This window comes from Falco naumanni, chromosome Z (assembly GCF_017639655.2).
Source record: "Falco naumanni isolate bFalNau1 chromosome Z, bFalNau1.pat, whole genome shotgun sequence".
NCBI lineage: Eukaryota > Metazoa > Chordata > Aves > Falconiformes > Falconidae > Falco > Falco naumanni.
This window is the reverse complement of record NC_054080.1, coordinates 2,994,197-3,019,653: the sequence shown is the minus strand read 5'-3', so window position 1 is coordinate 3,019,653 and position 25,457 is coordinate 2,994,197. Positions and strand designations below refer to the sequence as shown.

At 37.2% G+C, this 25,457-nt stretch overlaps 1 protein-coding gene across 2 annotated transcripts in view; it reads left to right on the top strand.

Annotated features, from left to right (window-relative positions):
- Positions 1–25,457, top strand: part of EDIL3 (EGF like repeats and discoidin domains 3) — a 257,131-nt gene that overhangs the window by 56,128 nt on the left and 175,546 nt on the right. For both annotated transcript variants that reach the window (XM_040580692.1, XM_040580690.1), the window contains exon 2: positions 12,882–13,010. In XM_040580692.1, coding sequence (XP_040436626.1) covers positions 12,882–13,010 — 129 coding nt within the window. The remainder of the gene's footprint in view (positions 1–12,881; positions 13,011–25,457) is intronic.

The following is a 25,457-nucleotide window of genomic DNA, read 5'->3' as shown; positions in this document are numbered from 1 at the left end:
CCCCTCAAGCTCTTTCAAATAATACTATTTCTGTATTTTATAGGTTTAAAAACTCCTGAGAGATGATAAAAAAATATATAAATACATCTATATCCTTGTAATTTAAACTAAATCTCTCATTCTGAATTACTCTTTTTTTTTAATGTATCTGTTTCCTGGGCTACAACAATCCAATGGCTTGAGCAGCTTTCCAAAGTAGTATCCTAATGCTTTGTTTTAAAATGCAATAAATTTAATATACTTTTATCTCAGGCTTAATTGAGAAACAAAATTATCATTCTTTCATCTTTTCAACTTGAAGGGCTTTGAGGTTTTGCAAAGCAAAGTGAATTTTCCATGATTTTTTTTTCCATAATAAACTGTACTCGCACGAAGCGACCTGAGAGAAAAGATACTCGTGTCCATGACTGTTTTTCCATTCTGGATTCTAATTTGTTTCTGAAGATGGTAGTGTTTGTATACTTTCTATATCATATACTTATATGTACTTTATGTGCATATACATATGTATATATAGTACATGTGTTACATTGGTGTAGTACTGGCACCATACAAGTACATGTAAAGACCTTGTTCTTACTCCAAAATACCTCGTGTCTTCTGTTACGGCATCCCATGTTTACAGATGGTAGGAGTGTGGAAAGAGCAGAAGGCATTGATGTACAGTGACAGAGGCCTGTGAATGTAATAGTACCTATTAAACTGTAATCACCTTCCTCCCTTTGTTCCTCTACACTTGATGAAAAAAGACATTAATTATTTAATATATTTTATTTATTTATTTATTATATACATATAGATACATAATGTTCAGTATTTTCCCCTCCTTTTTAGTATTTTTGCTTTCCTTTGCTATTTACTGTCTGCCTGGTGGTCCCCTATTTTAAAAAATATATGCTCTGTATGAAGACTCAGGACTCTGTTGAGTGCCAAAGAACAGCAATTGCGTTTTAGACAGTACGGTGTGGACATCTTATACATAATTAACCACGTTAACGTTGCCTGGATGCAGCTAATAAAGCAGAGCTGCAGATAAAAAATATAGCGGGCCAGTTAGGTAAACCCTCTTTTTGTCTACTAATTAAATGACAGTGGGTGATGAGCTTTATTTTCAGGTCTGCTTAAGACATGCTGCTGAATCGGATGCATCCGAGATGCTGAAGAGCAGGTCAATGGCTTGGCCTTGAGACTAAAAGCAATTCTAGTGCACTTCAGTTCTCCAGATCAGGTATTTGGGTTGTCTTGCAAGGCAAGACAAGGAATTAGTTGTTATAGGAACATCTGTCTATGTTTGGGAGCTGAAACAGCAGAGTTATTTAGCTTAGTAGTCAAGGATCTATATGTACCGTTAGTAAAAAGTTAAGGTTCCTCTTACAACAAAAGCACCAAATTCTCAGCCACTCCATTTGTGAGTATCTTTCACTTACACTGTTGTCTGCCAGACTTTTTTTTTTCTCATCCTTTTTCAGTTACTATTCTCCATCCTTCACTTTCAAATCTTATTTCATACCAAGCAACAGGCAGCAAGCACATTCAAGCTGCTACCCATACCCATCTTTGTTTAGGTTTGGTTTACAAATTACACTGGAAAATAAAAATAAATTAAAAAAAAAAAAAAAAACCAACCAACAAAACAGTGCCAAGAATACAGTTCGCTAGTGCAGAGTGGCCATACTGAGGCAAGGTTTTGACATACACAAACTGGTTTATTACTTAACATTCCCATAAACTGGTGTCTAGTAAAGGGACTCTTAAAGTCTGAGGCAGTCCTTGCAGCGTGGCTTTGAGTGCCTGAATGGCCACTGTGAAGGGAAAACTGGGAAAAGCTGCAGGGCAGTGAGGCTGGGCAGTTGCTTAAGGTCAGGGCTTTGCAGCGTGAGTGAGTGCAACGTGGATGGGCGTGAAGCAACCGTGACCATCAAAGGATTTTATTGTAATCCAATTTGCCACCTTGGCTATGCCCTTGTTTTAGATGTCATCGTGTCACATGCTGCTGCGTGTAGTAAGCACTGTAAGAGGTTCACGCTGTTCTTGCCTGATGCCTTTAGTTAAAATGTGCCTGGTAGATACATTTTTTCCATCTAATTTTGTATTGTATTGGGGGGAAATCTAGGGATGGAAGAAACCCCTTTTACAGATAACAGTATGCTATACAATCTATACAGTAGTCTTTATATGTGCAGAAGTTTCAGATTTTATTCTGTTTCTAAACAAGTTTAAACAAATAAGGTAAAAATTGCATCTGTTCATCTTTCCAGAGGCTCTTAGCAAAAATTAGGAACAGGGTTTGCATCATTCATCCACAGAATTTACGTGTTACTGCCAGCTGCATAGTCCAAAATAAACAGAATAATTTCTTTATTGTAGTCGATAGCTGTAATGCCCTTATTATTTCATATCTTTCACAGGAGCCACACATATCTTCATTACCTAATTATTATTCTGAGTGTGATCAGTAACATCACCTTCCTGTAAAGTCGGAATGAAAATGATGAAAACCAGCAATACTGTTGTATCTCCTTAGGTGACATGTCTTTTTTGATGGTGACAGAACTTTCATGATGATATCTGTGGTTATCCGTGTGGCCAAAAAATGCATGAAATGAATGCAGTGAGCAGTTAATTATAACAATGGAAAGTTACAGAATATTTTGTTTTATTCTCTTTAGCTGCAGGGTTGGTATAATAGTAGAGCTCATTGTAGAGAACATTCATGTAGGAAAGAGTGCTCAGTGCTGGCATGTCTGTTAAAATGGTCATCTAGCGTGCCGGTGGGCTTTGGAAGGGAATCCTTTGATTGCCTCCACAACTTGGGCTCATTTTGCAAAGGGGTTTTGATGGTCGTGAGCTGGATTAATTCCTGAGGACATTGGACTAGATGCTATAGTCAAGTGGAGACCCTAATGGTTACTTAAGGGTCTGAACCAACAGCTGGTCATTTGGGCACCTTCAAATCACATAAATCCACAGACTTCACATAATGAAGATACAGAAGACTGAGCACTGCAAGCTTTGAAATACTGATCTGCTCATGTTGTGCCAGGCCGTTTTCTAATCTAGGCATAGCCAATGCTGACTGCTTCACATTGCATATCTTCAAATACATTTTTTAGTTTGGGATATTGCTTGAAAGCAGAAAATATTCCTTCATTTTCAGTATGCATTCTGAAAGCATTGATGGAGGTGAATGTGTATATATTTTTGTATAAATACATCTATCTATCCATCTATCTATAGATAGGTAGATATATGTCTAAGGGTTTTATGAAATGCATTTGGTACTTAGATGATTTTTCAAAATTTGAAAAGAGAATTTTGCCTGTTCCATATTTTGGATACCTAGCTGGGGGTATTAAATGCTGCCCATTTCTTCAATAGTGTTGACACCTCTTGTAAAAACTGTGACCAAATATTATATTTGAGTGGATATTAAAAAAAATTAGAAGTAACTGGAGGTGAATTAATACTTTTCAAACTGTAATGGGAATATATTTAGAATTCTTATGGATATAATGAAATGTAATTAGTGTTTAAAACCTGTTAATGATGACTTTTTAATTGCCTAGCTTTCACATTTGGATTTACTTAGGATGGGAAAAGATAAATTCACCAGTGCTGAGATTAATAATTGCCTAGCAACTGGTGTCTAAATACATCCAATATAGGGTACACAAAGGGGGAAAAAAAAACCACTTTCATTTCCTTGTATATAAAGTATGAATAAGAATATAAGTATGGAGCTAAATATACGTGTGTGCATGTATACATGTAGACACACACTCTGGTGCTTTGAAATTGCTAAGCTCAAAAGCTGTGGCGCATGAAAAAGAAATGCAAAGGTAAAACTGAGACAAAAAAACCTGAGACATAAAACTGAGTGTGGATGAAAATTGAGACTATTAATTTATAAGCTGGTCATTCCACAATAAGTGTTGGTTGTTTTTGTTTGGTTTTTTTTGTTTTGTTTTGTTTTGTTTTTTTTTTAATAATCTTGCTTCACTGATGAAGTGAAAGTAGAAACTGGGAAGATACCTGTAAAGACCAGTTAGAATATGTGTCCCTGAATGCTCTCAGTCTATAAGGAAGAGAAGTAAGAAAGATGTTACCTGTCTAAAAAAGGTCACAAACACTTACAACTGTTTATTTCAGAGGGTGCTGGCTGATTTAGCTGCACGCATGGATTTTCTCACCATGGAAAGCAGGGGATGGGCAAGAGAAAAGTTGTTAATGTGTCTGAGTTGTTTTCTGACCAGGGGGTTGAGGCATTTCCAGAGCTTTGGGAGCCATGAATATTTTCAAAAAAGATTTAGGAAGAGCTAATGATCAAAAGCTCAATGTAGGTAAAGTCAAATAAGAAATCTGGGTCCCTGTATTAACCATCTGATGGTCATGGATGTAGAAGTGGAGCCTACTGGCAGTTAGTGGAGAAGCCTGCAGAAGCCCAGCTGATTTTTGACAGAAACCAGTGAAGATCTGTATCCAGAGATCTGCAAAGCACAGTAATTCCTAGCAAGGAATGTGCATATTTTATCAAATGAGAAATTTCAAGTGAACATACTACTAAAAATCTCACCATCAGCTTTAAAAACAAAGGACAAGTGGCTGGAAGTGATAATGTATTCCTGTCATGACTTCATCTCTCAGAAAGTTTTAATTGAACAGAACAACTTAATGGAGAGACAGTTTATCCTGAGTGCCTTACACAGAAAGCCTCAATTTAAGCTCTTATTCTTTCCCTTTTCATAAACCTCTTTCACCCCGTAGATGTGAACAGGTGCAGAAATACAGGTTGATTCATGTGACTGTTAGCAAGTGGCAAATAATTGTATAAACACAGCTGACGTGAATGACGCCTTAAATCAAACGAGGATGTTCAAGGAGTGCCTAGGTAATTTTTGCGAGCTTTGTTGAGTGTGCAGAGAGAAAAGATGTTGTGGAAGGTTGTGCTGATAGGGATAAGGGTATCTTCATCAAAGGCATTGATCTCCCTGCTTGCGTGGGAAGCATCACTGCGGTTAGCTGGGGCTGGGTGCAGGGGATGGTGTGCTGCTGGTACCATCAGCTGATCACCAGTTTGGTGGAATATCTGTCTTTTCCTTTGATGAAACAATGTGTCTAACTGATGACAGCTTTCCCCAAACCCCCTTGACAGGGTGTGCATGAAAATTTTCCACAAGTTGTAAAAATATTCAGAAGTGCTTTATATAACCGTATTCCTCCTTTAATCACTTTTGATCCATTTTTTACTAATAAAGATTTGAAATGACAGGAATAGTTCATCTTTTTCCCTGCAGAGCCAGTTGGCATAGAAATGAACTCTCTGCAACCTATGAAAGAGAGAAGAGTTTACTTTTTAAGCTGTTTTCTGTTTCTACTTGTATTTCGTATTGTCAAACATCAGATGCTTAAAATGTCTGTAACTTGGCAGGCTGGAGTGCGGTGACCTGCTGCTCTTTCACATTCAAACGAATAAAGTAGCTCATACTGTAAACCTTTAGAAAGGGAAGAGATTATACTTTTTTAAGGCAGAAGGGGATTTATTATGATAGAAATTAATCTCTGCAGACATTACTTTAGGCCTCTATTCTAACCCTGAAAGTAGGGACACACTTTTACAGTATTGTACTATTAGACTAAATCCAAAGCTTAAGTCAGCACTTCATCTTCACCCAGGATTAATGTTTCAGTCCAGTCCCAGAGTCATATTCAAAAGATAATTCTCTTCCTAGAATAATCTCATTTTCTTTTGGTAATACATCTCAGGTTTTCAAAAATCAGCCAGTGCATCCCCTCAGATTACAAGACAGGAAAAAGTTAAATTTAAAGAAATGTTTGTGCCTAGTTTACACGAGAATGTTGCAGTTCTCCTCCACAGCTACAAGCTACAGCTTGCTTAAATGCATACAGTCTTTTGATCCCAGAGGCCTTCAGAAGAAGCCAACCATGTCAATTTTCAGGAGACCTGTAATAAAATCATGAGGTAATTATTCTGACATTTGTGTTCTCCTGTAAGTTTCCCGGTCAAATTCATATATGGACATTTAGAGTAGGTGATATCGGTTTATTCATTTTTTAAAACCATCTAAAGAATCTGCTGTGCATATTCTATTTAGAAAGTTATCTGAACCTTCTACCTACATTGTAAGCAAATCAGCCTAGAAAACAAGCAGAAGTAGATAGAAACTTTAACTTCCCTTTCAAATAATAAGGGGTACAAGTTAATTATTCAACTGTCTTTTTACCTTAGGAAAAACAAGTCAGCTGCCTCACCGTTAAATCTAAAAAACCCCAGCTTACAAATTTCTTAAAAGAACTGCAGAGCTCATCTGTTTTCATATTCACATTTTGCATCTCTGCACAGGTGTGTCTTCAATATGATTTATGGTTCTGCTTCTCAGTAGTGGTTCAGCTGTGGAGAAATAGATTTGAACTTGGACACTGTACAGATGATTCTGTAAATCAGAAAACTATTAAAACTCTTTTTCTGAAAATTGATTTTAACGTGAAACTGCTACTGGTAGCCAGTACTTTCTCCGTCTTCTGAAGTTTAGTTGCTCTTCTGGGCTCCAGAACTGGGGCTTGTTTTTACTATCCCTAGACCAACTTTCTATTGACTGGCTATTTTCTGGGCTGGTTATTCTTTTGTGCTACCTGAAGATTTCTTCTTTATAACAAGTTTTATTCTCGTGAAAGGGAATAGCTATTCATTTTATTTCTTTAGAAAGAGCTTTTGAAATAACCCATATTTCATGTAGCAATGTAGGAAATTGAATGAAAATACAGTGGCTGTTGTAGGTAGGAGTGATGGTTCACCTTCTCCCATCGATGGTGAAGCCAAGTGCTTGAGATACAAAACACACATCACAGAGCGTACCAGTAAGGAGTATTGTGCTTCCCTATCAGCTTGCATGGATAGCACAATGAACTTGTATGACATTGTGTTTGCAACTTTTTACCTGTAGATTTCTTCATGTCTTTTGTTCCAATGGGTGTCAGCATCTACTTGGAGTCCTATAGTGTAAGTGTGTTTGCCTCAGTATTACCTTCTGTGTATTTCACCACATCAATACGTAATGCATACTAAATGTGTTCATAGTTAATGCACATTGAATATAAAAGAATAAATAGGCTTGAATTTTCCCATACACACTTTCTATTTCAAGGAATATGCTCTGTTCTTAAATTAGAGAAGAAAATGTGCCCAAACACCCAGATCATCTTTCTTCTGTCACTTCTTTCCTTCTAGTTTTGAAATCTTGTGAATCCATGAGATTTTTTGAGACACGTTTCTTTCCTTGCCATCATTTCATTGTCTCAAGCAGGTGTTTCTTACAGTAACTTTTCTGCCAGAAATCATAGCAGTTACGCTACGTGTTCAAAAATAGTTGAGGGAAGTAGTGTTCATTTTAGGGTAATGATTTTGTGCATAGGGAAAAATGCTTCTCCCATGCCTAATTCAGGATACTGTACATAGATTTTGGCAGGTATTCCTATCCCAGGAACTACAATGTGAAAGAGTAAATAGTTTTAAGTTGGAGTACATAATTCGTTTTTCTTTTCTTTCATTGGCAAATGTTGGTGAATTGCAAATTGATTTGCTTATAGTAACGGTAGCTGGCTAGTCTGTGTGCTTTTACAAGAAAGCTTTACGAAGTAGTGCGTGCAGGTCGTTGTGAATGGTACTTTCCTGTTTGCACAGAACATATTCTTTAGCCTTCACATCACAAAAAATGTTTTCAAAAGCTCTATGAATTTCTGTTTTTGACAAGGATTGATGGGCTAACTGTTATCATCATGGTGTACTGCATTATTTATATGCAGCAGTTGAGTTCCTTTTTTCAGGTTGTCCTTTGCTGTCAAGCAAAGTATTACACTCTCAGTCAAGAATCATGTAACATTTTGTGGAGTTTCACAGGATCAAAAAGTATGCTATATAAAAGTGTAAAGTTCAACAAAGAGTGGATATACAAATTTTACCCTCCTTCCCACCATTACCTGCTTGCCGAAAAAAGCAATAGTTGTGCATTCAGTATTTCGTTGAAAAGGATGTGGCTTAAGTGTGGTTGTATTAAGGTAGGTCATGGAGCATGATGGACTTACAGAACAGTTCCTCTCCAAGTGTTTTTAATAAAATTTGGTCCAGGTTCACTGATGGAGTTATTCACTGTGGACAAAAGCTGACATCATCTTTACAAAAAGACTTAACTCTTACTAGAAAGTAAATATCTCACCATTTTATTTGAGTTTTGCTAGATATTTTTTTCTGAGTTTGGAGAAGCAGAGGGGGTTCTTAATTAAAGTTCCAATTTTGATTATGTATGGATCTCCTCTTTAATTTTATGCTTTCTAACCTACCACATTTTCCAAAGAGAGAATGGACAATTCATTCAAGGACTAATGTGACTTAAGGATGTTCTCAAGAAATTAAAGATGTGAGGAAAAATAAAAATAAAACATCAAAATCCTCCAATGTGTTATCTTCTAATCAAATAAATGTTTTATCCGCCACTCAATGCAGTATCGTGTGCGATAATGTCGATTACATTCCTAACTTAACTCTTTATGTTATCCAAAAGGAGGACATATGCACGTGTATATACATACATGTATTTATATACATAAAATATGTGCATACATACATGTCTATATATAAAAATATAAACATATATAAATATATAAAATATAAAAATATACAAATAAATATATAAATATAAATATAAATATAAATATAAATATAAATATAAATATAAATATAAATATAAATATAAATATAAATAAACATGAATATGAATATGAATATATATAAGCTACTATAAACCATAACTGAAAAGCAAGGGTCTCCTAAAAGACACAAATGCATAGTGTTCATGAGTTCTGCCAATTTGAGCGGGGAGCATGTGAGTGGATCCTTTGCTGATCCTGTTTCACAGATCCTTGTAACTAATCTCAGTAGCTTGATGCAATGAGATTTTACTGTCTGCAGTTTTCCCAAGGATGATGTAAAGGCATCAATACTGCAGTATGTATTTTATATACAGTCTTAAGACGTACTTTAATGCTCTAGTAGCCATGTAATGAAAAGTGCAGGGTTAGTCAGACACAGTAAAGACGAACTATTGTTTTCATTTGACACTTGCATTCTTACTGGACCCTTTCAGAACATTTTACTAGAAATACAATATTAATTGTCTTTTGGTGGGTTTTCTTTGTTTTGTTTTGTTTGTTTGTTGTTTTTTTTTTTTAATAATGAAGTTCCTCTTAGAGTGTTTTTAATTTACAGAAATTTGTCAAATTACACAGTCTGATGCAAAACCAGAATATTACGTATCACTATGGAAAATCAGCAGCACAGAGCAGAATTCTCTAAAAATTACTGTAAAGTGTGTAGTTCTTTCTTTGGGTTTATTTTACTCTTGCATTCACCATGACTAAAGTTAAATACTAAAACTACTGTTGTGTTAAAAATTTGTCATATACAGCATAGTGTCTCAATGGTAACAAATCCCTTAATCAGTTGTTAAGATATGCATCCGTATAAGCTTTTCTTAGTTAAGAACAGAGCCTTTAAAATAAAATTATGTTCATCAAACTCAGTAAAATGTAAAACAAATTAGATTTCAATATTTCAACATGAATGGCCTCTCAAGAGGAACAAAATGTAAATTGAGGGGAATATTATTGATTCAAAGGTGATATTTATTTTGTTCTGTGCAATTTCACACACAAAAGTCATAAATAAGGGTGCTAACAATTTAAGTGCATTTTACTAATTTAAGTATGCAAATTTGCATAGCCTAGAATCTAGTATTAAGCAGAATTATTGCTTGGTTGTCTCTGCAGTTGTTCATTTCTCTGCATTCCATTTGACATCATACTGTTATTTTAACCACTGTTGTTCAAACTATAGATTTTCCCTCTTTAGCCCTCTTTAGCATTACATGAATGAGACAGGCTAGATAATCTATTTTGTTGGAGCTTTTTGGTGGGTTTTTTTTGTGGGGTTTGGGGTTTTTTTTGTGTCCCATTTTCTTTAGAGGTGCACTGTATTCATTTTATTTCTATGGTGTGATATAAGGACAATTAAAATTTTACACCAGTGATTGATTGTAGAATTTGGGTCAAGGTGGTGGGTCAAAAGAGCACTTAAGTAATTACCTGAACATGGAAATAAATGACTGGTGTTAGAGGACAGCATCTGCTTTATTAGTCTGAAACTGTAGGTTGGGTCACTTCAGACTGAAAATGCCAACATGAATTTTCAGACAAATGAGAACTACACAGTTAAGTATGCACACTTTGGTGATAGTAGAAGATTCCACTTTCTGGAAATATAATGGGAAATGGGATGCATTCTGTTTGTCTGTTAATACAAAACTTACAAATGAAAAGAGTATTTTGTCTTTTATTTTTCTTTCTTGTATTGCGTAATTGAAATCAGAAGAACAGAGAATCAGGAAACACATCGTAAAAATGTCCCCTCTCATTTTAATCAGAATATCTGTACGGATTTGCATAATAAGTGTTCCTGCTCCAGATGCTATTTAATTTATTAATTTAGTGAAAGGTATGGAAATACAGTTGTCAGAGAATTCAGTTAATAGTAGTTGTCCTTTCAGGCCCCATGAAGTAAAAAACAAGCATCCTTTGCTACCCCAATAGTGCAACAAGCACTGAAAATGAGAAGTCTTGACTTATTTAGATTCACTTAAGAAGACAGTCATTAGACAGATGTCTTACATTATTGACTCTTTTCAACCGACTGTACTTCTCTGTCAGCTGGACAGTCTTCATGACGAAACTGTTAATGCCAAGTATGTAGACAGATGACAGTTCTCTGTGTCATGAAGGCAGTTTAAAGCTGACAGATTAAAATTAAGTAAAACTAAAAATAACCCAGCAAACTAACCCACAACTTTTTTGCGACTGATGCGCAAAATTCATGAAAGCATTTTTGTGTATCAGTTGAATTTCTTAAGTGATTATTAGATTCAAATTCTCACACCAGTCACTAATCTGAAGTCTATGTGCCAGAAAGGCATTAAAAACATTTTGAGTTCCCTTACAACCACTATAGTCCAAAACGTATATCAGTACTACTGACACAAACAAGTGGATTTCTGTAACTCTTTACAATTATATGGCAAAACACTGGCACCTTTTCAGTTAAAAAAAGAGCATACAAAATAATATACTTGGTTTTTTTAATTAATTAACTATCTGCAAATGTTGCTTTAAGTTGCATTCGCAAAAATTTTGCAAAATAAAACTGTACTGCACAAATTATTATTAGTTCTAAAAACAGTACTGAGCAATAGAAAACACAAAACTGTCTTATTTATAAGATGAAGCTTGAGATAAATAAAAGAATGCATCTACATACATATTTAATTAGCTGAGAAAAATTAAATTGACAGTGACCAAAGCCTAGGGCATTTTTTAGGACTGCTTCCAATTACCACATTGGGGACAGGATGCCATCCTTATTTCCGTGTATTTGTAGAGCTGTGTGATAGGGTGAGAGGGTTTTTTTAAGGGTGTTAAAACTAGGGAATTGCAGGAATTGAACAGGCACTCTGTTCTCTGTTTTCTGTCTCCTCCTGAAGGCAATTTCAAACAGAAGGAAGATAGGAAATTGCAATAATGTGTCATAGACACCGATAATATTGGAGACATGTTCAAGTTCTGAGCATGTGGAGCAGCTCTGTGGTGCACCTTTCAGAGTTTGCATCTTTCTGTTCTTGATCACCTCAATCTTAATTGACTGAATAGGGTCTCTACACTGAAAAGCAATTGAAAGATGAGCCAAATCTGCTGGTTTAGTATTATTTAGGAAGGCTGAAGTGCCAGTGACCCCTGTGTCCGAGAGTGTTTTGAAGCATAGCTAGTTCATAGCACAGCAGTTTTGAAGCGAAGCACAGCTTTGTTTCTAACTGATTTGTTCTGATCTTCAGTCAAGATGGACTATGGGAGAACCTGACAAAACTACTTTGTGAACTTGGAGGGAACTGTCAAGGAGCACTGAGGAGCTGTGGCTGCTCATGTGCGTTAGCCTCCATCCCTGACATGGATCTGGTGGGTCACAAGCCATAGTGAAAGCATCCCCGGGGGCACAGTATGAATGTAACAGCAGCTCCGGTCATAGGACTCCACATCAGAAATCATTGCTTGGGTGTAAACTTACTGTTAGAATTAAATTACTCAAAACACTTTAATGGCTTTAGTCTGTACTATCAGACTTTACCCTGGGATCACATATAATTGGTATTCATGTGACTGACATAAAGCCAATATAGAAGCACACTGCTGGCCTGAATGCTGTGTTCTGTGTTAGCAGAAATGCAGCTGCATGTCAATACCTGATCAAATCTGTGCTGCCGAGTGTTTTAAGAGTGTTAGTCTGGAGCACATGATGATACAACCACAGCCACAGCTCTCTGCTCACAAACCAGGTGGTAAGCCAATAGCCTGACTTGAAACCACCATTCAGCTTTATGTTGAAGGGAACCTGGAGAGGTAAAACCCTGGGTAAATGTCTTTTCAAGCATATATCCTGAATGACTCAAATGATAGTCAAATCTCATCTCAAATCTCTCAAATGAGAGAAAGAAAAAAATCCTCGTTACATTTCATTGTCTTTTGCAAGTGAATAGCTGTCAGTGTGTTGAAGAGAATCACATTTTACAGAGCAAAAGGCTAAAGGAAGAAAACACAGAGATGTGCTGTTAAATAAATATAAAATGGGTTTAGCCAATAGGTATTCAAAGGACATAGTCTGTCATTCCTTTTTGTTCTTGATTATCAGCAATCTGCCATATTAAGAGTTTGTGCATAACCTTTGAAGAGTTTTATACAGGAACTTTTTTTTTCCCTTTAACCCACAGGGGATGTGTGTGACTCCAACCCATGCAAAAATGGTGGCATCTGTCTGTCAGGGCTGAATGATGACTTCTACTCATGCGAATGTCCCGAAGGCTTCACAGACCCCAATTGCTCCAGTGTTGTGGAGGTTGGTAAGTGCAAACCTTAAATGCTGAAATAGTTGCTTAAATATCCCATTAGTCTGTGGCTAGCCAACAACCAGTGATGGTCTCCACAGCATTTTGTATAATGCTGTGGTCATTCTATAGTTCCTTATTGGTTTCTTAACCTCATATCTATATCATAATTAACAGACAGTTAAAGCAGTATCTGACAAGTGTATCTGCATAGTATAATCACTCAGAAAAGTGCAGTGCTCTACTTCACAGAGCAAAAAGATCATAGCTGTGACTTAAAGTGACCAACATTTCTCAAAGATCGATGCAATTATTTTTATATATCCTTCTGCTGATCAATGACCACGTAAAGTTTGGTTTCTGATAGTTTTATACTGATGTCCAGAGTAAAGACTAGTTACTTAAACAAGTGAAGTTACAGAAACAGTATAGAAGAATACAGAATAGCACCTAGTACTCACTTGTTTGAATTTAAAAACATTTACCCAGCTGGAGGTTGTAGTTAATCATTACATGAGTGCACAGAGTACTGAAACTTTATGATGTGCATTTGACCCAGAGTAAATGTGAATATGAGTGGTAGTTCCAAAACATCTGGCAGGTCAGGCCTCTATCCTAAGAAAACTTAACGAGGAAAAGGGCAAAGAAGGTGGTAGACATTTCATTGTGTCACAGGCCATCATTTTCAATGGAGCAGAAGAGCTGCAAGTTGACCAAGCTTTTATATTATCCCAAAGAAGGTATAAAACTATGTATGGTAGAGCCAATAAATAGACACTACTGTTTAAATAGGTACATACCTATCTTTTCCATGGAGTTCTGGGAATTAGGATGGGAAGGTAAGAGACACAGAAAAGCATTGACCTACAGAAGAGAGGGCAGTAGTTTTTATTTTGTTTGTATCGGGAAAATACACAAAAGTGGAGGTTCTGTGGCAGTACAACTTATCTGAAAGCTTTGCATGCCCTGCCTGCATTTCTTCTGCTGACAGCCAAAGTATTTGAAAGCACTATGACCCTTCAATTATTTCATATCGTATGTCTGTGTCTGTGATTCATCATCCTGGGTTACACTGACATGCTTCAGTCTGTGGCAGCTGAGTGTTGCTCACACTTTTTCTTCTGCCAGCTGTACTGTAGGACATGAACCTTGAGAAGAAAGGCAACGCCAATAGCATTGCTTCTACAGATGTCTCGTTGAAACTGTCACAGCTCGGCTCAGCACCTCTTTAACACTGCAACCATCCTACATCAGTGTGGTTGGCATTTCTTAATACATAAATAAAGGCTACGCAGGCACAAACTGAATACGCTGTTCTAGGGATTAATTTTATCCCTCTCTATCACGAGATAAGCTGAGCAGTACTTAATGCAGGAACCCAGGGTCAATTTGGTTTTGTTTTCTGTTTTTCTTTTCTGTAAACAATACTATCGTTGTTCTGGCAGTGACTTCTAACTCTGTATAAGGCAATTTTAAGGGAATCTGTTTTGAATTTGATTTTGCCAAAGATAAGTTTTCTCCAGACAAGTGAACTGCTTTCGTTGAGAGAATGACCAGCTTTGGTGAGACACCAAATGCATTTTTTTTCTGACTAAAATATCATAGTAGCTGGTTCGAATCAAACATTTGAGTTACACAAGAAATTGCTTGTGCCCTTGATGCAACCACACAAGAAGCCAGAAGACACTGCCTCAGAACACTATTTTCCATACCTTTCCTTTACATTTTTATGCATGCTTGAAGGATCTGAATTTATCCTACAGCTATATATCATGCTATGTTAAAATGGTCTTTACATAGGTTTACTGCAGGAAATTTTGGGATTTATCATGGGCCTGATTGGCAGGAAATTGCATTGTGCACAGCTGGGAGGATGCTGATCATGAGTGAATCTGAGATAAAAGCATGTTGTGATAATTGCCACTGTAATTTACAACTAAATATTAGAAAGGCTTTAAAAAAATACAAATACACTTAAAGAAATTCTTCAAACACTTCATCAAAACCTTGGTTTGGTAAACAGCATAAAGGATAAGCAAGTAGAAAGCTTTAGAATATGTGGTGATCACAGCACTTATGCAGGTAGAATATTATATTTTTAGTTTGCAGTCCAGAGAGATTGTTCACTGGACAACATTGGTTAAGTAAAGGGCTTATTGATATTCCTATATTAGCTAAAATCCAGAGTGTTAATTCAGTTTGTGCTTGCCCTGTATGATTGTGCTGCATGTATGGATTCAGATACTAGCCATTACTTTTTGAAATCTAAAAATGGTTTTAAAAATAATCATTTACTTTTTAGTAAAAGCTGAGGCTTATTCAGCATTATATTCACCTACATAAGTGTCATATAAAAGAAAAAGGTATTTCAAGATAATATTTTGATTTTTCCTGTGAAAGTGATGATGCTTAGTGCAAGCTAATAGTCATAGTCTTATTAATTCAAACACTGGAGTGTTTCAAGTAAAATAATCCATTGGAAGGTGGGTCTGTGAGGACCCCAGGAGTGCAAGACCCCATGCGATCACTTTTACCAACTGTGTTTATTATCAAAGAAAGGTTGAAGAAGGGATGCTACCAAAGGTTACTCTCCTTGGATTTTTAATGAGTTATTGCCCAAAAGCTATTTCTCTTAATCCTTAGAATCTCCAGAAGATTTCTTGACAGTTTCCTGTGTAGTTGAAAACACTTCAGTTGGTTGAAAATTAAGCATTTAGAATGTCAGGAGGCACTGAGTAAGAAGAAAAGAAAACAGTGGGCAAAAACACAAAACAGAGAAGAGCCTGTGTCAGTCTGTCTCCCCTCAAAAGGGCTGTATGACAAATTTTAAAAGAGTTAGTTGGGAGTTCTATGCGGCCTTTTCTCTAGGTACACCAGTATTGGACTTTGTTCAGTCCCGGTGACAGGATACTGTTAATCTCTGGACATTAGCTGGAAAGTCACAAATTTTCAAGGAACATAGTACAGACAGGAGGATTTGACAGTAACAGGGAACAGGGATTTTACTAAATCACACATTAATGTGGGTAAAAAACCAACAATGCCATACAGATACAAGGGTGTAAATTCATGTAAAGGAAAAAAGATAGCTGCATAAAAGCACATACAGGACAGAAGGTTAAATATTTAGGCAGCAGTCTTACCTAAATTGATCATCAAAGATTCAAGGCAGTTTGGGAGCTGCATGAATAGTTGAAGGACTTAAGAATGTAATGCCCATTATTACCTTAATAAAACTAAAATGTAAAATAACCCAACATGATCGTAGCGCCTTATTTCAGTCTAATAAGATTTGTTATTGTTGGGTTTTTTTTTTTAAATTCACCCATGGAAAATCCTGATTCTTCTGCCATACATCTCCACTGTTTTCTGATGCTATAACTTTGAGCGTATCTAAACCAAATTTTTTGTAAAATGTTTGTAATAGTAATACATATTTTAAAATACTAACCCTATTGTATCCTACCCTTTCTCTAATGGTAACCTTGCCTTATTTCCTACGTTTCCTTGTACTAAATACTAGACATAGTTATCTAAAAAAAAATGAGATTAGACGGCAAAGCTGTAATATTACCCTGTTGGTGCAGACAAGTCATTTCAGTGCTCTGCGTATCCTAACTGATTCTAAATATCTGATAAACTAGCAAAGAATAAGATGGAGGCAAGCAGGAAAAAAAAGTACATTGTGGTTCTTTTCAGTACAGCACATCCTCAAGGCAGTGAGGTGGGAAAGGATTTAGCTAAACAGATAAAAGGTAATGATATCAAGCTTCCCAAATAGGAGGGTGCTTTCCAAAGATAATAAGGAAACTATGGCCTAAGTTACCTCTTTAGCAGACTCCTATCTATATCCTTGGAAACACGAATTCTAGTCTAGGTTGAAAAAGATTCACATGTGATTAACATTGGTATTGAAATGCATTACAGACAAGTTGACAGACTTTACATCATTTAAATAATTCACATTAAATTACATCATTTAAGTAATTCTCAGAAGCCATGTAAATTACAGAAATACCATAAACTATAACTGTTACATACAATTAATAGAAAGCTTTAATACATACTGTTCAGGAATGCTATTAACATGTGACTCAATCAACATGGGTAGCTGATGAAAGAAGAGTAGCCTAGTCTGTCATGACTGTGAGGGGAGTAAGGACAGTGTGGCTGTATGCATTGAAATAATACTGGGGGAAAATATTGACATAAAAATTATTCCTGTTTTGTTTGGGGTGTGCATAGGGGAAAACAGCGAGAGAAATACGTGACTGAAGGCAAAACTTAAAGAAGGAGCAGCTAAGTTTAGTACACAGTAAGGCTACCACAGTGTGTACCATGAGTGACCACATGATTTCATGTGTGAAAAACGAACATCTTAAAACTATTCAGGTTTGATCTTCTAAATCTGAAATTCAGTAGCTGTCTGAGAGGATAAACTGGTAAACATGGTTAGTTTATGTAAGTGGAAAAGTAAAGGATGTACAATGATGGGGAGGGTAGAGGAGCCACGAGCACATTTAGAGAAGAGCTGTAAACACTCTCTGAAGCTGCATTCAAATAGGGTGCTGGTAGCCTTTTGGAAAGCGTCTTTTCCTTTTGTGGCGGCTGAGAGCTTACTTACTGAGAGGACTTGTTACTGGAAAACATAGTAAAAATGTCTTTGTGCATTTTAGAAGGGTGGAAAGGTGAGTTAATGATCTTGTACACATAATACAGGAAACTTGGGTCTATGTGCACCATGGTGGTTGAGAGAAGGGAGGGGAGCTGAAAGGAAAAAGAAAGGAGACATCAGTTTTTCATTCCGTCTTTGTTCTGCCAGATGATTAATAAGTGACCTGTGGGGTTCCTTGTTTATAATGCTGCAGTGTTTTCTGTATCAGTCTAGTCCTTCCAGTATCCAAGGGAAGCTCTTTCTTTAACAGCTACTGTCTCTGAGACTGGGTCACAGGAATCAAAGGATTTCTTCCCTTTTCATGCTGTTACATAAAAATTCACAGATTAGACCCAGAGTGCTATGATCTGCTGGCTTTGTGGCTTTCCCAGCACAGCCTAAGTTTCTGCCGTTGCTGTCCTGACCTCTGCACTGACAGGACAAGAGCTTGTCAAAAAAACTAGTAAGCATATATTTCTGTCACTGTTTTCCAGTCAGTGTTACAGATGTTTTTTGATGTCTTGAGTGGAAAAGACTGAATGATTTCCAAGATGTTTTCACAGTCCTACGATACATGATTTTTTAAGGATGTTTGTTTGCACCACGCATTGAACATATGTGCTAATGGGTTTTCTCTCTAAGGTAGATATGATGAAATTAATCCATTCTTACAAAAGAATGCCAAAGGCTTAGTGCCACGTGTATCTGGTATGTAATTGATATGAATGTAGCTGCCTCAGCTCTAAATTAGGTAACCTGCAATAATGCCAATTAAAGCACTGGTGATCACAAAATTAGAGCAGTTAGGAAACCACTTCTGTACTTCTGGAGGTCCGTAATATAACCCGACTTCCCAAGGGAGTATCAGGGCCCGGGGTTTCTCTGGGCCATGTTCAGTTGGGTTTTGAATATTGCCAAGGATGGAGACTTCACAGCTTCTCATAGCAATCTGTGCTAAGTGTTTGATCACCTGCACAGTGAAAAAAACCAAGCAAACAAACCAACCAACCCCAACCCCCCAAATATGTTTAAGTGGAATTTTGTGAGATTCAGTTTCTGCTCATCGTCTCTGGTGCTGTTACTGTGTACCACTGAGAAGACCCTGGCTCTGTTGCCTTCATTTCTATGAGACTTCTCTAGGCTTAACAGCCCCAGCTCTCTTGCATGCTCCTCAAATGTCAGGTGCTTAACAATTAACTCCCTTAATGACTGTAGGGAAAATACCACATCCCTTAGCCTGCCGGCAGTGTTCTCCCCAGTACAATACAGTACTCATTGCAGATTGCCCACAACAGGGAACAGAGTGTGAACTCCAGATTTCAGTATCTGCTGTCACTGCTGTATGTGTAGTGTCACCCAAACTGACTGTATTTATTGCTGTTGTGACAGAATCTACCTAAGTGACTTACTCACTGGTTTTCTTTTTGCCAACAGGGAGATTTTATTATAGGGCTCTGAGTTCTTCAGTAAAATGTCTTGCTTTGCTCTTGCTACTATGATCTGCAAAAATTGCAAGGGAAAGGAGTGTCTGTTTATATTTTTGTTCTTGAAAACCATTTCAACGGTTCCATTGATAGAAAAGTGAAACAGCAGAATGGTGAATTGGGCCCATGTTTATTTGAATGCAGAAGGAATGATCAGGTTTCATGTTCAAAGGTTAGTCCTTTCTGGGACAAGAGTGAGATGGAGTGGGAAAGCGGGCATGGAAAATGAAGTTCTTCGCTGCTGGGCTTTATCTCTGATACCTGTTTGCATTCTGTGCTGATTTCTTTCCTTGTGAGCAAAGAAGGAAAGTGCTAGTATTCTTCAGCAACAACTTATTGCTGTGGAGTTCTTAGTAATGTCCAGATTTCCACTTTCCAGGGCCAGTTCCATCTCCCACGGGGCTCCTGGCGAGGCCGAAGCTGCGTCAGCCTCACACCAGAGCTGCTGGCTCCTGGTGGGGCTCTCTGCTCTCCCTCGGGTTCCCCTGGCCCCGGGAGCCCCCTTGTTTCCCCCATGGAGCACTCAGCTGGAGCATTCACTGCTGCCACCACTGAGTGTCTCACCACTGAGTGCTGCTTTTGGTTGTGCCTCATTTTAAAAAAAAGAAGCATTTAGAAATATTTCTATATTTAGAAAAATTTGGAAATAATTTAGAAATATCATCATCAGTAAAATGGTCAATTAATCCATGAAACACTTTTCCTGTGAGTGTTACACAGCTGTGTTCATTTGGACTAAAGGTAATATTTTATTAAAAGATCCTCTGTATTTGGGTAGGGAAGCTTTGGAATAGTACTGTATTCACTGGGATAGAATTAGAGAACCACAGAACATCTGAGGTTAGCAGTGACCTGTGGACATCACCTAGTCTTAATTCCCTGCTCAAGCATGGTCAACTAGACCATGTCCTATTTTGTCTCTGTATGAGAAGTTTTGGTGGAGACTCCACAACATTTTTGGGCAACCTGTTCCAGTGTTCGGCCATGCTCACAGTAAAAAAATGTGTTTCCTTGTGTTCAGGTGGTGTTTTAAGTTTTGCCCATTGTCTGTTGTCACTGGATGCCACTAGAAAGAGTGTGGCTCCATCTTCTTTACACTGTCCCATCAGCTATTGTTACACACTTTGGTGAGATAGCCTTGAGGCTTCTCTTCCCCAGGCTGAGCAGCCCCAGCTCATGCAGCCTATTCTTGAATGAAAGACGCTTCAAACCCTCTGCACCTTTTTGGCCCTTTACTGTATTTGCTCCAGTGTATCAATGTCTGTCTTGTACTGGGGAGCTCAGAACTCAGAACAGGACAACATGTGTCTCACCAGTGCTGTGCAGGGGGAAGGAAAGGATCATCTCCCTTGACCTGCTGGCAGTGCTCTGCCTAATGCTGCCCAGGCCCAGGATGCTGTCGGCAACTGAAAGAAGGTGGTTAATACACTCTTGGATTTTATCAGAATGTATCTTTTATAAAGCATTTTGAAGTATATGGCTAATCTTAGAAGTCTGCTTAGTATAGTTAATCTCAAGAAGACCATCCTCAAGGTTTGTACTGGAAAGTTTAGGACATTTGTGAAAACTACCCTGTCAAATAAAGCCTATCCTGAAAATCACATCACACTTCTTTTTCTTTTTTTTTTTTTTCTTTTCTGTTTACAAATTTCTTATTTGAAAGCTCAAACTGGCAAGTGATGAGTAATTGCAGTCACACACTGAAGCATTTGACAAAAGAGCTCTGGAACAAACCGAGGCAGATTTTATACATTTTAGTCTAGTTAAAAAAAAGGACAAATGAAAACCATCCAGACTCTTGTTGCCAGAGCTGCTGCTCAGGATGAGGCCTTGCAAGGATAAATAAGGTTTGTGAGCGTGGGTTGGTCTGCAAAAGACATCTCCAGCCCCTGTTTCCAAATGGAGGGATGCATCTGTCAGTAGTAGACAGTTTTGATTAAAAGGTCTGACACCGATGCCCAGCCTTGTATACAAAAATTTTCAGAAAAGCATGCATGTGTGTCATTGAGAACTGTCACAAAATGATGAGGTGTGGACTCTCGACCTAGGTCCTATTTGGTTGGAAATTTCAAGTGTATAGAGGCTACTGAAGACGTGGTGCTCCAGAAACAAGACTGGGCACGATGCAGATCAGACCTGCCTGGGCTGTGTGTACTAGAAAGGAGGCATGTCCTATGAGCCAGATCCATTTCCACTGGCTCCTGTCTGCAGCTGACCAGGATTTTTGCCCTACTTTAAGGAGTGAAGAAAAGACAGAAGAAGGAACCTAAAAAACAGAGTGATTTCCTTAGTAATGTGATGTGTCTGTGCCCTGATATGTTTTTAACTTGCTTCTAGGTAGAATAAGCCGATTATGTTTTGCCAGATCTGCCAGTAAAATAGGCAGCACATAAAAATCTGTGGAGAGCTTATGTTAACAGCCAAGCAAAATTGCTCTTTGGATAGGTGCTCTGATGTTGTCTGGAAAAAGAAGCCTGCAAATAATCCAATGACTTCAAAAGAAAAAGGTCTTTTTGGGCAACAGCAGCACCAGATTAAAACAGGTGAATCCAGTACATCATACATCGAGATCTAAGGGAATAAATATTCTGGTGCACAACTTTATGCACATTTCACATCCATCAGTACCTCTGAAGTAGTCTAGGTGCCTGCAGGACATACTGACATTGCTGTTAGACTGTTTGTAGTCAAGTTCCATATTATGTTGTCTTTGCTCTTCAGCGTCCCTGTCCTGGACTTCTTGGTTCTATATAAGCTCAAAGAGCTAAGTGTTTAAAATAGGTCTCTCACCACCTTTTTTTCTTTTTTTTTTCTTTTTTCCTTTTTTCTTTTTTAATTTGTGTATTTAAAAACATGTAAAACATACATGTTTTATTTTTTAAATTACTAGGACATTGTTAGTGCCCTTAAGAGAGCTCTTCGTGTTAGACCATTTTTGTATGTATTGAATCAGAGATCTGTATGTTCTCACCCAACTCTTAGAAATGAAGAGTTGCAGAATTTTTTCTATACTTTTAAAATACTCCACTCATTAAGAATTACCAGTATGGCTCAGGGATTAAGTACTCTTCTCTTTTGCTAGAAATGCGTTGGTAGCTTTATAGGTTTACTTTCTTGTTCCTTTAATTCCTTGGCTAATGCAAAGCAAGTAGTTTTGATGCTTTTGAAGAGACCAGACAACCTAATTTCTCATAAAATTTAGGCTTAAGAAATAAGCATTCTTAAAGTACTGCTCCTGTTTGTGTTTCCATTTTATGTAACATACTGTGTTCCTGGATTTTTATGCAGAAGGATATGACTCAACACTATGGACACAACTTACTAAAATAAAAATGCCAGGAGGAAGCTGATTCTTTAGCTGGAAAGGGAGATTTTTCTTTAATGAGATGATAATTCTGGCATCATAGGAGATTCAGATTAGAAGATTTTAGATGTCTTAGGCAAAAACAATCAGATGAAGAACCTGGTGATGTTCAGATTAATGGAAGTTCTAAATGCAGTGCAATTCCAGAGTAAAAGAAAAAAAAAATTAAAAGCTGAATATTGAAACCCAGAGACAGATGAACATTACTGTTGTTTCTTTCTTTTCCTCTCTAAGTTATTTTACAGATGTTTTTTGCAAAACTATTTATATAAAAGGCTCATTAAGCAAAGCAAAATTCATCATGACTTGGAATCACATTTTCTTGCCTTTTTCTCCCCGTGTATGTTTACTTATATCTAAAATAATGAATTACTGAAATATTTTTTTTTGTGCTATAAGGACATGCAATAGTGTGTAAACCCTTTTTCTTTTTTCCAGTAATAAATATTCTTATGCTCAGAAGCAGAAGAATAAAAGTGCCCAAATGTTTTTCTGAAAAAATTTTGTCTTTCCAACTGGGAAAAGTTGCTATTAGTAGCTCAGAAATTTCTTTTTACTCTGTAACTCTGAGTGATCTGATGCCTTTGTGTGCTTATTCCATTATTATTTGAAATCTCTGTTAAGTAATTTGCTTAAGGGTGCAAGATCTGGTCCTTGCTGTTCAGCACTCCGTTCCAGACACAAAATTCTCTTAAGTGTTTAAAACAGTGTGGAATAATGTATCTATTCTACTCTTACCATCTTTTTCTGCACAGTTCCAGAATACTAAACGAACTTCTTAAACTGGAATATATACAGCTAGTATTGTCTAGAACAAATATACCTTGTTCTTAATTACGTTAAAACCAAGGAATTACTGATAGAAGTGGGCACAACTCTGAATGTAGAGGAATTGTGCTGGTATACACCAGATGAGATTTTTGTTTTACTTTTTCAGCAAAGAAATACCCACAGAGTCCCATTTTACCTGGATAAGGAGAATGTTTTCACTCTGATTTGGTTTGTTGTTGATTGTTTTGTTGTTTTATTTTTTTAAAAAAATATAATTACAGATACCTCCTAATAAGTTTATGGTTGAAAGTTTTTCCTGTTAGGCTACTGAATAAATGCAGGTTTTATTGCAAGGAGTAAACAAAACAGGGGAATTATACAACATAATCTAATAAAATGGGAATCAGAATTTGAAAGACCAAAGTTCATTATCAAACTTCTATGAAAATTATTGGTCAAAATAACAGGAAGAAAGAAGTCCTTTCAGTTCTCAGGGATATATTTTGTTTACTAACCCTTCAGTGCCAGTTAATGAGATATTGGGGTAATCTGGATAATGAATGAACTGAAATGGTGCTGCTATATCCCAGCTCCAGCTGGCTCACGAACAGCCACCTGAGGGGCATCTCACTGTTCTTGCCTGGTGTCAGGGTAAGCATGTCTGGACGCGTTGCTATTTAGTCAGACGTGCCTGTGCTGCACCAGCTCATGTCAGCTGTTAATAACCAGGCTGAAGGATCCCCACTGGTTCCTCTCCTCTTTCTTTGTTTACCTACTAAATTATATGGGATGGTTTTTTGAGTGGTGAAAAGACACTAAATGCCATGTGCTCATATTTATGTGCACCCATGGCTGTTGGATCTTGGCACGCATGGCGAGAGGTACAGCCACTCGGGTGTTATTCAGGATGGGTTTTCACACTTCAGCTATTTAAAGGCAAGGCAAGTCAGGCATCCATTTCTTTTTTTTTTTTTTCTTTTTTTTTTTTTTTTTTCCAATTTGGCCCCAGAATGGGTAATGGGGTCTTAAGTAGAATGCTGACTATGTGAAGCATATGAATAATTTTGTTCAGAGATACTGGGAGCTTTTCATGTTGTATCATGCATGGACAGCTTTCCCAGTTTGATGGTGCTATAGAATATTGATTAATAATAATCCAGTCACATTTACGTTATAATATAATGACCCAAATGATTAGGGTATGAAATTCTGTGCTAAACTATGATTGCAGAATTAATATTACAAATATATTACTTGTGCTGAACACATGCTTGAGAATTGCTCTTGCGCCATGAGTTGGAAGAGTTAATATCTTATTTCCTATGTCAAAAAAAGTAATCAATGAGATTATAATTAATATTTTCAGCAGGTCCTTTCTGGCTATACAGTGTTAGAATATTAATTTGAGGTACAAACTCTCTAGTCATCCATATCATCTTCATTTAGAATCATGTGCTGGACTGATTCCACTGTAAACCAGGGAATTCAGAAATCTTGAAAAGCATGTGTGAGGGGTTGACTTGGACGTGAGCTTAATGTTTTGTCTCTGAGACTAGAAAGGGTGAGGTAGAATTCAAGCTGCGTGATTTGGTGAAGCCATGCTGCAGCTTCCTTGATGTTTATGATGCTATTCAGCTTATGTGTCTCTTCATGCATAATTGGTGCAAATATGCATAGTTCCACTCTTCCAATCTATGCTTTCAACAAATATCTAATTCAAATATGCATGAATGCATGCAAGGTTTTAATGTTGTTTTTTTTTTTCAAATGGATGGGTACAAGACATGCTTATATAATCTACACTATCTGTCCATATGCATAAAACTGATATCCTACACTTATTCCCTCCCCCTTCCTAACAGACTAACAGGGGTGGTCAAAATAACCTGGAATATTTAGGTTTGCCATACGAGCATTTTCTACATAGGGAATGGGATACATATGCTCAGATTTCAGGCCTCAGGGAGATGTTGAACCATCTCCAAGTGTTGCATTTCAATTCATATACACCTCCTTGCCCTCCCTTTCTACATCAAAGCATCCACGCATGCATACAGTGTTGCAGAAAGGTGTGTAGCTGTCATCTGGGTAAGTATCTGTTATTACGTTTACGTGCTAAAACTAACACAGAAGGAAGTACAGGTTGCAGCTGTTTATCCTGTGTAACATGCCTCAGGAAGATGGTGTTG